General features: G+C 56.0%; 2 protein-coding genes across 3 annotated transcripts in view; both read right to left on the reverse strand.

Moving 5' to 3' along the window:
• LOC144335349 (TBC1 domain family member 28-like) overlaps positions 1–14,808 on the reverse strand; it is a 38,213-nt gene that overhangs the window by 20,359 nt on the left and 3,046 nt on the right. The gene's annotated exons all lie outside the window — the stretch shown is intronic.
• LOC100426631 (TBC1 domain family member 3D-like) lies at positions 5,022–14,587 on the reverse strand. 2 transcript variants are annotated; one of them, XM_077970462.1, is made up of 8 exons: positions 14,147–14,332; positions 13,711–13,820; positions 12,410–12,458; positions 11,295–11,415; positions 10,502–10,596; positions 9,307–9,388; positions 8,981–9,130; positions 5,022–7,707 (listed from the first exon to the last, which is right to left on the reverse strand). In XM_077970462.1, the coding sequence occupies exons 2-8, from the start codon at positions 13,815–13,817 to the stop codon at positions 7,655–7,657; spliced, it is 657 nt and encodes a 218-aa protein (XP_077826588.1). In that variant the 5' UTR covers positions 13,818–13,820; positions 14,147–14,332; the 3' UTR covers positions 5,022–7,654. The 2 variants fall into 2 exon arrangements, with proteins under 2 accessions (XP_077826588.1, XP_077826587.1); XM_077970461.1 differs by lacking the exons at positions 5,022–7,707; positions 8,981–9,130; positions 9,307–9,388; positions 10,502–10,596 and adding an exon at positions 14,453–14,587 and having other exon boundaries at positions 10,615–11,415; positions 14,147–14,253.

Raw genomic sequence — 14,808 nt, forward strand, 5'->3', positions numbered from 1 at the left:
AAAGGACACAAAGAGGGAATGTGCAGAAGAAGTGCCAGCAGCTGCCAAACCCACGGTCCACAAAATCCTGGGTCAAACAGGCAGGAGACAATATGACAAGGTGCCACTCTCTGCCCATCGGTTTGGCACAGATTTAAAAACAAGGACCCGGTATTGCCAAGGATGTGGGGAAAGAGCCCTGTGGGTGAGGGCGTCAATGGGACAATGCCTGTCAACTTCTAGAATAATCATGTGTGCTTCCTTTTGATCCAAGAATCCCACTGGGGTGGATTATTCCTGTAGAAATGTTTGCTCAGGTGTGTGAAGATACCTGCATAAGACTTTTCATCTCAGCATTGTGTGTGATGCTGATGCCACAGCGTGGTGCCAAGATACCTTATGGAGAGGACCTGGAAGGCCTGGCCAAGGGTGGGGGCCATGGTGCTGTGGTCCCTGCCTAGAGGATGCCTGGCTGGTGCAGGGCAAGAGGGAGGTGGTCCTGGAGGCAGCATTGCCTTGATCTAACCATAGGAGCGCACTGGACAGGGGTCCTGTGTGTGTGGGATCGGGGTCCCCCTCATGCCCGGCGGCATTGAGCAGGTGTCTTAGCCACTCTGACCTCCACATCCTCCTCTGTGAAACGGGGTGTGACGGGACTCCCTCTTGGGCTCCTGAGATCCTGGCATGTGTAGCGCTGTTCAGGTGCAGTTCTAGGCCCTCTACCTTCACTGGGCTTAGGTAGCCTCCTACCAAAGGAGCATGAGAAGACACAGAGAAGCCAAGCAATTGCCTGAGGTCACACAGCTGCCCAGTGGCCGCAGAGGACACAGCTGGTGTCCCATCCATCAATCACCCACCCTCCCCATGCAGGACTTGCCTCTTCATGTCTAAGCCGGGGACGCCCGAGCAGGATCCTTGGGCTGCTTCTCCCAGCTGCAAGGATGGGCAGGCTCCACAGCTGGAGGCCTGGAGAGTCCCTGCCCCAGGAGAGGGTCTCAGCCAACAGTGGCTGTGGGGGTGGTGGACAACTACTCTAGCCCCTTGCTCCTTAGTGTGGCAACCTCTGGGGCCTGCTCCACACTATCTCCCAGGGCTCCCCGCAGCACAGGTTTCCCCGCAGCACGGAGCCTGGTGCTTCACTGGTAACTGCCTTGATAATGCATACTTTACTGGCTTCTTCCCTCCCCTGCCTCTCGTGCCCTCCCCTGGGGATTCCTGCATCTCTCAAACCAAGCACTTGCTCTGGAATCCTGGTCCCGGGGTCTGACTCTGAGCCCTCGCCCGAGACAGTGGAAAAAGCCAGAGTTAGGCCAGGAAGTCGGGTTCCAGAACCTACTTTTCAAAAGTTTTTGTTTTTGTTTTGATTTGTTTTGTTAAATAAAGAGGCAATGGTGTCTTGCTTCGCTCCGTCATTCAGGCTGGGGTGCAGGGGGCAGGCAGCCTCGAACTCCTGGGCTCAAGCCATCCTCCTGCCTCAGTCTCTTCAAGCGCTGGGACTGCAGGTGTGACCCACTGCAGAATCTGTTCAGTGGGGCGGCTGGACTGGTTTCGACCCACTGGACTGGTTTGCAAAACTCGCCACCCGGCACAGTCTCTGGACATTTTCTTTTTTTTCTTTTTTTTTTTTTTCTTTTTTTTTATTTTTTGAGACGGAGTCTCGCTCTGTTGCCCAGGCCGGAGTGCAGTGGCCAGATCTCAGCTCACTGCAAGCTCCGCCTCCCGGGTTCACGCCATTCTCCTGCCTCAGCCTCCCAAGTAGCTGGGACTACAGGCGCCCGTCACCTCGCCCGGCTAGTTTTTTGTAATTTTCAGTAGAGACGGGGTTTCACCGTATTAACCAGGATGGTCTCGATCTCCTGACCTCGTGATCCGCCCGTCTCGGCCTCCCAAAGTGCTGGGATTACAGGCTTGAGCCACCGCGCCCGGCCGATGGACATTTTCCTAGATTGTGACAAGGGGCCGCTGCCAGGGGAGAGTGAGGGACCGTTTACCCCCTGTGCCCCTCTGTCCCTGGGTCAGAGCCTGAAATTTATTGCACCCACTCGCCCCAGGGACAAAGTCCTCTGCACAGGGCAGGCAGCCAGCCCCTGGACCAACGCCTCAGGAAGGTAAAGAAGCTGGGTCCACCCGCGCTCGTCACCTGATTTTGGTCCAGGGCAAGCGGTCCAGGGCTCCTCCCGCCTGAACTGGTTCCTCCCAGCCCCATCCGGAACCCGGGGTGCGGAGGAGCCTAGTGCTTAGGTCAGAAGCGCCACCTGCTGGTGATCATCAGGAGGTGCTGGCGCCTGGTTCTCTGCTGGAAGACTGGCATCCACTCTGGAGTATCCAGGGCTGTCACCCAGGAGGGCTGTAACGCAGGAGGGCTGTCACCCAGGGAGGCTGTCACCCAGGAGGGCTGTTACTCAGAAGGGCTGTCACCTAGGGGGCTGTTTCAGGAAGGCTGTCATCCAGCCAGGCTTTCACCCAGGGCTGTCATCCAGGGGGTCTGTTACCCTGGACTGTCACCCAGGAGGCATGTCACCCAAGAGGGCTGTCTGCCAGAAGGGTTGTCACCCAGCAAAGGCTGTCACCCAGGACTGTTAACCAGGAGGGTTGTCACCCAAGGCTGTCACCTCTGGCTGTCACTCAGGAGGGCTGTCACCCAGGAGAAGCGGCTGCCCACCCACAGGTGCCTAGGGGCCTTTAGATAAGGTCTGCTTCAAGTTGCTGGGGTGTCCTGTGGCAGTCCTCACACAGTGTTACAAAGGGGGTTTAACACAACAGAAGTTTATCCTGTCAGGCCAGAGTCCAGGATCGAGGGGTCGGCAGGTTCCCCCCTCCTGGCCCCTTCCCTGGCTTCTGCTGGTGGCCGGAAGCCCTCAGTGTTCCTGGGCTCTGGATGCAACCTCTGCCTCCGTCTTCACATGGCCTTCCTTCCTGTGTCTCTGTCCAAATGTCCCCTGCCTTATAATGATACCAGTCACTGGGTTAGAGCCCTCCCTAATCCAGCAAGATCTCATCTTTCCTTGATCACATCTATGAAGACCCCATTTCCAAATCAGGTCACGTTCACAGGTGCTGGGTGGACATGACTTTTGGGGAGGTCGCTACTGAACTCAGCACAGAGGTCAGTTCAAACACAGCCCCCTCCCCTCAAAAGAAAAAAAAAAAAAGGAAAATTTCCCACCAGAATGCAGATTTACAGCTTATGCTGGAAAATCAGAGCTGCCTAATCAATCAGTGTAATCCATTGCATTACAAGAATGAAGGGAGAAACATGATCTTTTTTTTTTTTTTTTTTTTTTTGAGACAGGGTCTCCTTCTGTCACCCAGGCTGAAGTGCAGTGGCGCGATCTCAGCTTGCTGCCACCTCCGCCTCCTGAGCTCAAGATCCTCCCACCTCAGCCTCCTGAGTAGCTGGAACTACAAGCATACGCCACACCACCATGCCTGGCTAATTTTTGTATTTTTTTGTAGAGACAGGGTCTCCATGTTGCCCAGGCTGGTCTCTAACTCCTGGGCTCAAGTTATCTGCCTATCTTGACCTCCCAAAGTGCTAGGATTACAGGTGTGAGCCACCACACCTAACTGATAAAGCACATTTATTAGTTTATAGTTTATACTTTAAAACAAAGATGATAACAGCCCTTTCCCAAAACAAACTTCCTTCTCACCTAGGGACTAGACGGCCTTTGTAAGACTAACAAATGAGCCACAAGATTAGAAATTATGGTTTAGGACTCATGCAGCTGGAGGCTACAAGATTCTGCCCCTCCCCAAATTGCTCCTAGGAATTACGTCCCTATTGTAAAACCTAAGATCGGTGCTTGAGAGATTTGCTCTTGATGGATCAACTGGCACCACCCAGATTGATAAACTGCCTCATCTGATTTTGTGGCTCTTACCCAGGAACTGACTCAGCTCAAGAAGACAGCTTTGACTCCCTGTGATTTCATGTCTGACCCAAGCAATCAGCACTCCCGACTCACTGGCCTTCCCCACCACCTACCAAATTATCCTTCCAAACTCTGATCCCCGAATGCTGATGGATCATGCCAATGGAGACTGATTGGAGTATAACTCTGGTCTCTCCTACGGCCAGCTTTGCATGAATTACTCTTTCTCTGTTGCAATTCCCCTGTCTCAATAAATCAGCTCTGTCTAGGCTGCGGACAAGGTGAACCTGTTTGGCAGTTACAGGGGCACCCCTGCTTTCCTGGGGTGTCCACCACAGAGTGCAGAATGCAGGTGTGTCGGCCTTTCTGGCAGCTGCCTGTGGTTTGGCCAAGCCCCGCCTCCCCCATGTCTCCCTGGGCTTCCATCCTGTCTCCACTTGCATTTAGGGGTGGCTGCTGCTCTGGGAATATTAGAATCCAGAAGAGAGATGGAGCCACATTAGTTTTCTTCAGGCATCTTTCTAAATGTTTGTATCCAAGTTAATCCCCCTTACTCACTGTGGCATTGCCTTTCTAAGCAATTACCTCTGTGCCTGCTGCTAAAGAACTTCTCACCCAAGAGGGACAGCAGCCCTGGGCACTGCCGTGGGCATTAGGTCCTGTGTTTGATGTGCTCTTGTGATTTTACTTTGTTAGAACCAAATATTGACATGATGGGTTTGGGAATCTCTCTTCTTTTAGCTCCCGATCCAATATGAAATTCAGGGAACCAGTTTGTGACAAACTGCATCTGGCCACTAAGGGAGCCCCTGGGTGACCCCAACACATTCACACCAGTGTATGAAAAATTGCCTGCATTTCAGAGAAGATAAATGGACTTTCCCTCTTCAGATGCTTGAAGGGAGCGCTTTGAGCCGAGTGGTACATGACCTCCCTCCAGCCCCGGGGCCCTCAGTGGACCTGGGCTGCCTGGCAGGCACTGGAACCTCCCTGGATGTTCCCTCCTGCACCAGCACCACTGCAACATACAGACCCAAGTGTGACTTATTTTGGCTTGGTGTGTATGCTTTTCATTGTGTAAAACTGCTGTTCTTTTGACAATTCAGGAGACTGTTTTGTTTACTGTAACTTTGAAAACAAAAATTGTAACAAAAACATTCCCATGACTGTGCTGTGGTTGGAGACTTTATTACCAACATATTTACACCTTTCTTTTCCCTCTCATTTTCAGGAGCTGTTTCAGGACTCCTCCTCCTCCCCTAATAACTTGAGTCTTTCCCATGTCATAATAAAGCTACATTTTCTTCTGAAAACTGGCAGGTTCTCCCTCCCCAACACAGACAGCTGAGGAGAGGGTGGCAGGAGGGAGAAGAGCAACCAGGGCACACTGGCCTGCATGGGGGCGTCCCTGGTCAGAGTCAGTGGCCAGAGCTGCAGCCTGACCTCATGCCCAAAGTTTTGTCTGGGTGTCAGGAAGGTCACGCACTCACATTTCACCCCTTTCCGTGACTGGCTCGCTGTTCGTTGACGCTTGTTCCTTCTTTTTAGAGCAGGAAGGTGTCATCTAGGACTCTGTCCTTGGCTGTGCACAAAAGTCACCTGAGGCCCTTGACCTACAGGAATCCTTGCCAGCCTTGGATTGCAAGACCCAGGCTATGGTATAGCAAAGTGCATTTTGTAGCAAGCTCCTTGCTTGATTGGAGAGTCACAAATGGAAAGAAATACTATAATCAGTGGAGAGAAGATTTACACAGCTATTCAAGAGCACGGTTCTCTGACAGATCACAAGGTAGGGGTAGATCGCTATGACATCGTCTCCCAGCCACCCCCACATACTTTCCCTGCCCTCAGCAGGTCAGGAGTCTCCTGGTTGGCCTCATCTTCGATTCTGAAGCCTCTGAGATCTGAATAGTTCTGCCCCCTCCTTTTTCAGATGCCTCTGTGGCAAACCTTTGTTATTTGACTTTCTTTGCATGAAAACACCAAGAACACCAGAGAACACCCTGGGTTTCAGACTTAGTCCTGTCTTCTCATATTAAATAGAGCCATTGTTGTGTTCCCCTGGGGGAAGCTTCACTCTGCCTGGGTCCTCAGACCTTCCAACCAGCAAAGCTCCATTTCTCCAGGACAGGCATAGGAAAACTTTGTGACTGAGACATTCCATGCAATACTGAACATCGCCCACTTTCACACCTTCACTCTCTCAGAACTACACCTTCTGGCTGTCGGAGAGTCAGCACCGTATACTGGTTTCCAGTAGAAAGCATAACATTTATCTTGTAAGACAAACCATCACTTCAGTGTAACTGAGCGATGCTTCCAGGTGGTGGCTGACGTAGTGAGAACAGTTAGTTCCCTGATCGGGGCCATGGCTCCATGTCCCTCACTGTGAATGGGGTACCCTGGTCGCAAGCAATGCCCTGTGGGCTGCTGTGATGGCAACAGGCAGGGCCGGCGAGTCTGTGTCCAGGTAGGAGCTCTCTGCAGTGAAAGCCGATCTCAACCCTCTCCACAGTGTGGGTAGCCTGCCCACAGGTGGCCAACCGGTCCTCCTGGGAAACAGTGCCAGCCCAGGGATCGACACCAAGTCTCTCAGCAGATGGGGCACTCGGCAGTGGTGTCGGCCTGGTCATCCTGGTCAGGGTACAAGCAGGATGCTGAGCCTCTTGGGTCTCATTCCTGTCTGATGGCCACTTTGTCCGTGGGTCCATCCAGCAATCGTGGTGGCTGGGGAAAGGAGCTGACTCCATTCACCTGGCGTGCCGTTTTCCCCACCTCAGGATCAAGAGCATCCTCTGCAGCGATTCTCTTTGGTGGGAACATGGGAATGTAGATGAAACTATCTTCACAGTGTGAGCTGCTGAGGCAATGACTGCAGGGTGCCTCTGCCCTCTGGGAAGCCGGGCTGGAAGGCGCTTGGCAGTGGTGCCTGCTGTGGCTGTAACAGGGACTAGGCTGCAGGACAAGGCTTCCAGGAGGGGGGTGGTGCGGCAGGCAGGGCTGCGAAGTCTCTGGGTGCCACGTTGGCATAGCGGACTAGGGCACTTGGGGCACTGGTGGGCCAGTCTCCGGGATGCAGACTGCCTGCACTGCAGCAATGAGGTCGGGAAGAGGCAGCAGTGTTCACAGCTGTTGACCCCCTTGAGCCAGCCCCCCACATCCTCATCACTGCACGGGCTCAGCGTCTCTGGCCTGGCTTACCCAGGTTCTCTGATGTTAATCCTTACAGCATCAGGGCTTGCAATGCCCTGGTCCCTTGCGTGGTCACCTGGAGGCCTGCGGTGCCCCTCTCCTCCTAGGACTCGGGTTGAAGCCAGGTCCCTCTGGACTGGGACTTGGGCCCTGGGGGAGGGACTCTGACCCACAGGTGGAGTCAGGGGCCCCAGGGCACGCTGCTGGCTGGCTGGGGCTGTGGGAACCCCATGCTCAGCCTTCCCTCCTGAGGCCTTGATGGGACCAAGTCCCCCATTGAATGGGATTTCTCAAGGCCCACAAGCCAAAAATATAAAATAAAAATAAAACAGCAGTAAAAACCAAGGTCCAGCAGCCATCTGGGGCTGTAAGGCAGCTGGGCAGGTACTGCCTGGGCTCCTTCCATTCCAAGTTCTTCTTCTACCGAGGGGAGTCACAGGCAGGTGCCACCTTGCTGCTCGGGTATCTCTTGACCGGCCTCTTCTCTGTTATAAGCCAGGGCAGGGCCTGGTGTCGGGGTCCCAGTGGGCTCGCTGGGTGGGGTCTGTCTTTTTGTTCCAGGGCTGTCCACAGAAGACGGAGAAGTGACAGAGTCCCAGGAGCCGTGTTCAAAATGGCAGCACAGGAAACACGGACCCCTGACATGCGGGTCTGTGTGGAGCTGTGGCATAAAGTTCCCGGACAAGTGTTAGTGTAATACAAAGCCTGACCTCACCGGGGGACAGGCTGCCCTCATCTTGAGCTTCTGGGCCCCTCAAAGAGTGGCTTGCTGCCCTGGGTTCTGGGGAAGCCCCTTGTGCTGCTGGGCCTCAGCCTCGGCCTTGGGGACAGTCCTATCCAGCCAGGCTGGGGGTGACAGGGCTTTTGTTCCAGGGGGACTAATGGCATGAGCTCCTGGAGCTGAGCTGGTGGGGTGGGGAGGGCCAGTCTGCCCCCCTGACAGAGGGGCCCAATGCCAGGGGACACCCTCGAGGACCCTCACTCCATCTTGGCGGAAAAAAAGAAACATCTTCACTGAACGCGTTGGGTCCCTTCAGGGCGGGCCCCAGAGACCGGGGCCTCTGGAGCCCTCGGGGTCCCTGTGTGGCCCCCTGGCCTGACACTGAGGATGCCCTTGCAGGCTGCTGATCCCAGGGCGAGGGCTGTGTGGAGCCTGGGGTGGGGGAGCTTTCAGAGAACCTCAGGTCACTCCCAGAATGGCCCCCTGGGTTCAGGCTGACTCAGGGCTTCCTGCCTCACACCCTCACCTCAGGGCTGTTCGGCAGCCCTGACTCAGAACTCAGGTGGAAGAAACCTTCACTGTCACCCAGCACCTCGCATGGGGGACTGTCTCCATAGCAGGTGAGAAGTGAATGGGCACAGCTTCCCCTCTGCCCTCCAGTCCGTCCACCCCATGCCAGGGCTGGACCGATCCCACGCCCAGCTGAACTCTTGGTTATGGCTCTGGGTCAGGGCTTCCCCCATCCCCTCTGCCCAAATCCTCTCTGGGTCAGGGACACTGATTCTCTTGTCCCCCTGGCTTGTTGTCTTGATACCCTTGGAGGGGCACTCAGGAGTGAGGGGCCCTTGCTGCTCTCTGAGGTTGCTTGGAGGTGGGGGTGGGGGCTTCCACAGCTCGGTCTGACTGCCCCAGTGCCCTTCAGGGCCCTTTGAGGGGGTGAGGGAGACAATGTGGAAAGTCGGGGAGGGGTGTTGTGGGGTCCTGCCCATGACCCCTGCCTGTCCACACAGCATGTCCAGCACACACACACATGCTCTCAGAGCCTGCCCTGAGGACCGGCAGACCCATTTGAGTTTCTTAGAGTAGAGGAGGAAGAGGAGGAAGAAGAGGTGCAGGAGGAAGGCCAGGTAGGAGGGCTGATGGGGCCAGGGCACTCCCCACTACTGACTGTCCCAGAGGGTGACTCGGGACGGGACCTGGTGCTGGAGCTCACCTGGGGGTGGCAGGTCCCAGTGTTTCCTTGTGAATTCCTTCATGGAGGTTTGAAGGTTCCTGAGGACTGCGTTGTCCTCCAGGGCCCAGCTCTGAGACAGTTGCTCCTGAAACTCCCAGATGGTGCTCCAGGAAAGCTTCATGAGGTACTCTAGGGACAGGGCGGGTATCAGGTCAGGAGGATTCCTTGGGGGAGATCTGTGCCTGCACCCCATTTCCACCAGGCCCACCTCCCACTGGGTGGTGCCTGTTCCTTCTTGGCCACCCGGGGATCCAGCTGTGCACAGGAGGCCACAGCTGGGCAAGGCTGGGCAGGGAAGTGCTCACCACACTCCTGACTTTCATCTGGGTCATGTGGGGGTGGACTCAGTGTCATCATGCCTTGCCCAGCCCACCAGGCCAGACCCCCCTATCAGGATAGAGGAAAGAGTCATGGGGACAGTGTGAGGACACTTCCCTCAGGCCAGCTGGGATCTGTTCTGCGTGTTCCCTCCCCCAGGCACCCTTGGGCACACAGGACGTATTCCTGTGTATTTTGGATGATTCATGCTCCACGACCGTCACTACCTGCTCGCCCTCCAAGATAAACACATCCCACAGTTGCGGGGTGAGCCCAAAGGATTTCTGTGGGGACAGCAGGTGTGGGAGGACCTGGCCTTTCCAGGCTGGGGCTGATGGCCTGAGCAGGGCCCACCCTGGAGTGCTGGGGACCCCCTTTCCAAGGGATGAGATCCCCCATAACACTGAGTCAGACAAGGTTCTGTAGCTCCTCATGGGGGGCTCATCTCAGCAGTGCTGCGGCTTCCGGAAGGAGGGGTTTCCTGAGGACTTGGGGCTTCCCTGGGCCCTCCCAAGTCGGGTCCTGCCCCAGTCTTCCCGCGAGGCTGGGCCGAGCCTTGGCCTCTGCTATGGGATGCCCCTCTTGGGCAGGGCCTGGCTTGTGAGCCCTGCAGGGACCTGCCTGTGCCTCCTGTGAGCTGGGGGTGAACCAGGTCCTCCTGGAGGAGCTGGACCCCTGGGCTGAGGGAGCTGGGCACTGCACCCCTGGGCTGGAGTCTCCCTGTGCCTCCTTATCCCACCCATGAAACACCGGAGGAGCCTCATCAACATGGAACCCTCAGTGCACAGCCCTTCCTTGCCCTGAAGGGAGGAGCAGAGGTGCTCAGGGCCCCCTGGGCTACCCTGAAGTCCTCCTACTTCCAGTCCCCTCTACAGACCCTCCTCCGAGGAGCAGAACCCAGGGCAGTGGCCAGGGGTCCCCCAACCCCTGCCCCATACCCAGATGCCCGATGGACACACTTCCCTCAGCCCTGCTCAGCCAGAGCTTGGCTCTGGTCCCAGCACCTCTGCTTCCCCCAGGGCAAGAAAAGGAAACCCAACTCCAAACCCATGGAGAATCCCCATCCCAGGTCAGGCTGTGGTTGGGACTTGGCCTCTTGTCAGCTCCATGAGGGACTCGAGCCGCCCCTGGCTCGTGGGACCCAGGGCCTCTGGGGAGGAGCTGGGGGTGTTGTCCACTCACCAGGTGTCTCATGATCTTTGGGAAGGACTTGGGCAACACCTGCTCCTGGTGTGATAGGAGCCTCCAGAGCCAGGCAGTATTCGGACTGTAGAATACTGAGAAGCCCCTGACCCATCACCCCATCAGAGTCCACTCCCAAGAGCTGGGTAGTGGCAGAGGACCCTGGGCCCTGAGGCCTCCCTCCCTCCTATCTGGTGACCCCATCATGCGGCCTCAGCCCTAGGGAGGAGGGCCCTAGCTGGAGGTGCTGCCCAGCAGCATCATGGGTCGAGGTGCCAGGAGGGCAGGCCTGCCTTTGATGTTTTGAGGCAGGGCAGAGGCAGGCAGGTGCCAGTGGGGAGAACGGGGTGGGTGCTGGGGGCTGTGTGGCCATCTCCTGGATGTGATGTCAGGCTGGGGGACATGGGATGCGTGGGGAACATTGCCCTCTGGGCTTCATTGGCCCATTCGTGGGCAGGGAGAGTGGCTGGGAGTGCAGCCAGCTGGGAGGCAGGAGGACACTCAGGGAGGTGAGCGGTGCCTGCACAAAGTTGGGGCTGGCTTCGGGGGACAAAGGCCAGCCAGAGGGAGGTATCAATGACCTCTGCTGTTGGGGGTGAAAGGCATCTGACTTGAGGTAAGAGGGTCCCTGTCCAGACCCAGGCTGCTGTGGGACCCTCAGCAGGGACATCCTGGAGACTCCAAACAAGCTGGGATGCAAGGAAGGCGCCTTGCCTGGAAGTCAGGATCATCAGCCAGGGTGGCCGTCCCCTGGCATGGCTGTGTAAGGCCCTGGGGGCAGCTGTCCACCTACCCTGCAGGGAGTGCCCCTCACCGACCAGCAGCTGGGCCAGCACCCAGAAAGCATTTTCCTCCAGCAGATACAGGAGGAGGATGGCGGTGACGTGGCTCAGGTCCCTGTGGTAGCCCACCTCCTGCAAGAGCCAGAGTCACCATGGAAGGATGTCACCTGGGAGGGCTGAGGCCACCTGGGAGGACTCATGTCACCAGAGATGGCAGAGGTCCTTGGGGACACCTGCCACAGGCCTCCAGGGATTTGGGGTGGGCATGAGGACTGAGCAGGTCACATATGACTCAGCTGACAAGGATCCTGGGGGGACTCCTGCAGCGAGCGTCTAAGCTCACATGGCCCTAAAGGGCACAGGCAGGGATTGTTCATGCCCCTTCCCCTGGGCCAGGCTAGGGAGGCCACTGTGCCAGGCCTGGAGCAGCACCTGTGAACTGCACCCACCATAAGGGCAGGCAGCGGGGACTGACCACTACACAAAGGGTCCTACAACAGCTCAGGGGCTGCCTGCCAGGCACAGGAGGGCGGCTGGGTCCAGACCCCATGTGGGCAGCCCATGGAGTCAGCTCAGTGGCTCTCCCTGCCTGGAATGGTCTGGAAAGTGGGAGTGGCGCAGGAGCAGCCACCTGGGTGACACCCTGCCTGTCTGTTGCACTCGTATGGCATTCAGGGAAAGGGAAAATTGGATCTCTGCCTGGTTTCTGGTGAAGAAAAGGCTTCCTCAGGATGCAAACTCATTTAATGACAAAAGCCTGGTCCATCAGGCACCTCAGCAACTTGTCAAACCTGTCTCCTGTGAGGACCATCTGCATGCGACCCTGCCAAGCTCCTGGGCTTCGGGGCAACACCAGGAAGGGAAGGTCATTTCTTCATCTGAGACGTGGGGATCGGGTCAAGATGACACCAAGAGTCTGGACCTCAACCATTTTCCATCTCAGTTTGACCCCCTCAGCCAACCCTTGCTTGGGTGTCCACGCCAGCAAGTGAGCTTGAGTCCTGCCTACTACGTGCTGGTGGGTCACGAACACTGAATTTTCCAGAAGTGCTGACACCCCCAAGAGACACCCATGCCTGTGAATATGGGCACAGGGCCCAGGAATATCGCTGCCCGGAATACTCACAGGGTTATATGCAGAATAGGCCACGAGGATGTCACATAATTCCTGCTGCCTAGAAAAGAGGGAAAAGAGGGGCTTTTTGTTTTGTTTTGTGCAGATGCTGTCAGTTTCATTTTGTCTACAAACCCTGACAACAAACACAATTCTGGGTTCAGATGTTCTCCCAAATAAGCAGTGAGCTCTTCAGGACACCTGAGTTTTTAGGAGTTTTTTCAGTAAAATCCACATTCCTTGCAATGCAAATATCACAGGTGTACAGTTAGATCAGTAATCATTTTCACTCTGGTTGATTTTTTTCTTCCCCTTTTGCTCGGGTTGCAAACACAGAAGTCCAGTCTTTGGGACGTGCAGTTCTACGGTTCTGAACCAATGTGCAGACCCTTCCGTCCACCACTGCCGCCCCTCCCAGAGCGGCTCCTTCATCCTTCAAGTCCCCAGCGTGTCCCCTTTGCAGTCAACATCTCCCAGCTCCGTCAGCGCCTGGCCATCCTGACCTGTTCTCTGTCTCTATGCTTTGCCCTTTCCCAGAATGGCCGATGAATTGGAATCCTGCGGTGGTAGCCTGTGGGGTCTGGCGTCATTCCCTCAGCAATACGCATCTAAGTTCCACCTATGTTCCTGCGGGCATCAGGGATTCGTACCTTTTCCTCACTGAGTCGTCTTTGTCTGGAGTGGAACCTCCTTCCTCTTAAGTACCCATGTTGAAGATCATCTCGGTAGCCTCCGGGTATGAGTGACAATCAATCAAGCAGTGAACGTGGCGTGCAGCTTTTATTTGGACGTCAGTTTTCAAATCAGTGTGGTCAATATCTGTGACACTTTGGGGATGTGTGGTATAAGGCCACCGAACTTTGTGAGCCACGGCCCATCTGACCTCCAAAGTGGCTGTGCCCTGTCGTGTTCCCATCAGTCATGGGTGAGAGTTTCCGGGGCCCCACATCCTCCCTAGTATTCTGGGCTGTCAGTGTTGCCTGGGAAGGCTCCCAAGTCCCACCACCCTGCCACCTTCCTGGGTAGTTGTGGGTCATGGAGGGCACTTTTCACCATTTTGCATAACTTTTTTTTGCTGCCTTCCATTTCCTTGGAAGCCACCTGGGTTCTGGCCCCACATGTCCCAGCCCGGCCCAGGGCTTAGAGCCCGGGAGGTGCTCAGTCCGTAATGCTGGCTGTTGCCTGGGCCAGGAGAGCCCTTGGCAGCTCTGTCACTTTTCCTGGGTGACCGTTGGCCTCTGCCCTGGGGAAGCCCTTATCCCTCTGGATCACCCCATATTTCCCGGGACCCCTGCAGCCCCCATAGGCCTTACTTGACTCTGAATCCTTCTCTAAACATCGTGTGGTTCTGCAGGGTACAGCTGGCATCTACCTTGATGCGGTGGGTGATCCTGGAGGACCTCTTGCCTTTCTCCTTCATGACCTGTAGGGTAGGGCCGAGAGGAGGAAGCAGCCTCAGAACAGACAAAAGACTTCCTGCCCCAAACGGCAGTCCTCCCACAGTCAGCACTTCTGGAAGGAAGGGAAGAAGGTTTCCTTCTGCAGAAAGCTCCTTTTTTGCCTTGTTTCTGAAGCCAGGGAGGTCACAGGCACCTGTGGTGCCTGTGTCACCATCTGTGCCCAGCATGTGCGTCTGACCACAGCCCCCACCCCCAACCCGGGCTCAATGTTCCCTCCAGCTGGAGTCCTGGGCTCCTGACACAGCCTGGCCTATTTGTCCTGCCCTGGCCGAGTGTGGGAGGGCCTTACCTTGTATTTCCCGGGTTCTGAGACTTGACTTTGTCAATGTCTAGCAGAAGTGACCACGCCCAGCCTCACACCGCCAGGGGAATGCCTTTGTACACGCTTTGAGACAGCTACAGACAGAAGAACCCTCTAGTGAGACAGGACGTGTGGTGACTGGGGGAGGAAAGCCAGCAAACAGTCCTGCTGTCCTATGATGAGGATTGGGTGCCACCCACCCGCTGAGAGGCAGATGGTGCCATGTCATGGCCATGGGCGCCTGTCTCCTGACTGCAGAGAGCAGTCACAGAGGCCACTCCCTCCCCATGTTACCTTCTTTTTCTTTTGAGATGAAGTCTCACTCTTGTCGCCCAGGCTGGAGTACAGTGGCGTGATCTTGGCTCACTGTAACCTCCACTTCCTGGGTTCAAGCAATTCTCGTGCTTCAGCCTTCTGAGTAGCTGGGATTACAGGCGCCCGCCACCATGCCCAGCTAATTTTTGCATTTTTAGTACAGACAGGGTTTCGCATGTTGGCCAGGATGGTCTCAAACTCCTGACCTCAGGTGATCCGCCCACCTCGGCCTCCTGAAGTGCTGAGATTACAGGTCTGAGCCACCAGTCCCAGCTGTTCTGTTACCTTCCTGCTGTTCTTATATTTTGTCCAGTCTCTGAGTATTTTCAGCCACT

This window comes from Macaca mulatta, chromosome 16, assembly GCF_049350105.2.
Source record: "Macaca mulatta isolate MMU2019108-1 chromosome 16, T2T-MMU8v2.0, whole genome shotgun sequence".
In the NCBI taxonomy this organism is placed as follows: domain Eukaryota; kingdom Metazoa; phylum Chordata; class Mammalia; order Primates; family Cercopithecidae; genus Macaca; species Macaca mulatta.

What these genes read in the sequence shown, in the direction of transcription:
- LOC100426631 (XM_077970461.1), bottom strand. Translation starts at nt 13,817, where the DNA reads ATGAAGGAGAAAGGCAAGAGGTCCTCCAGGATCACCCACCGCATCAAG. An exon ending in AGAGAAGGATTCAGAGTCAA is followed by an intron (nt 12,459 to 13,710) that starts GTAAGGCCTATG and finishes CCTCTTTTCTAG; the next exon opens with GCAGCAGGAATTATGTGACA. An exon ending in CCTATTCTGCATATAACCCT is followed by an intron (nt 11,416 to 12,409) that starts GTGAGTATTCCG and finishes TGGCTCTTGCAG; the next exon opens with GAGGTGGGCTACCACAGGGA.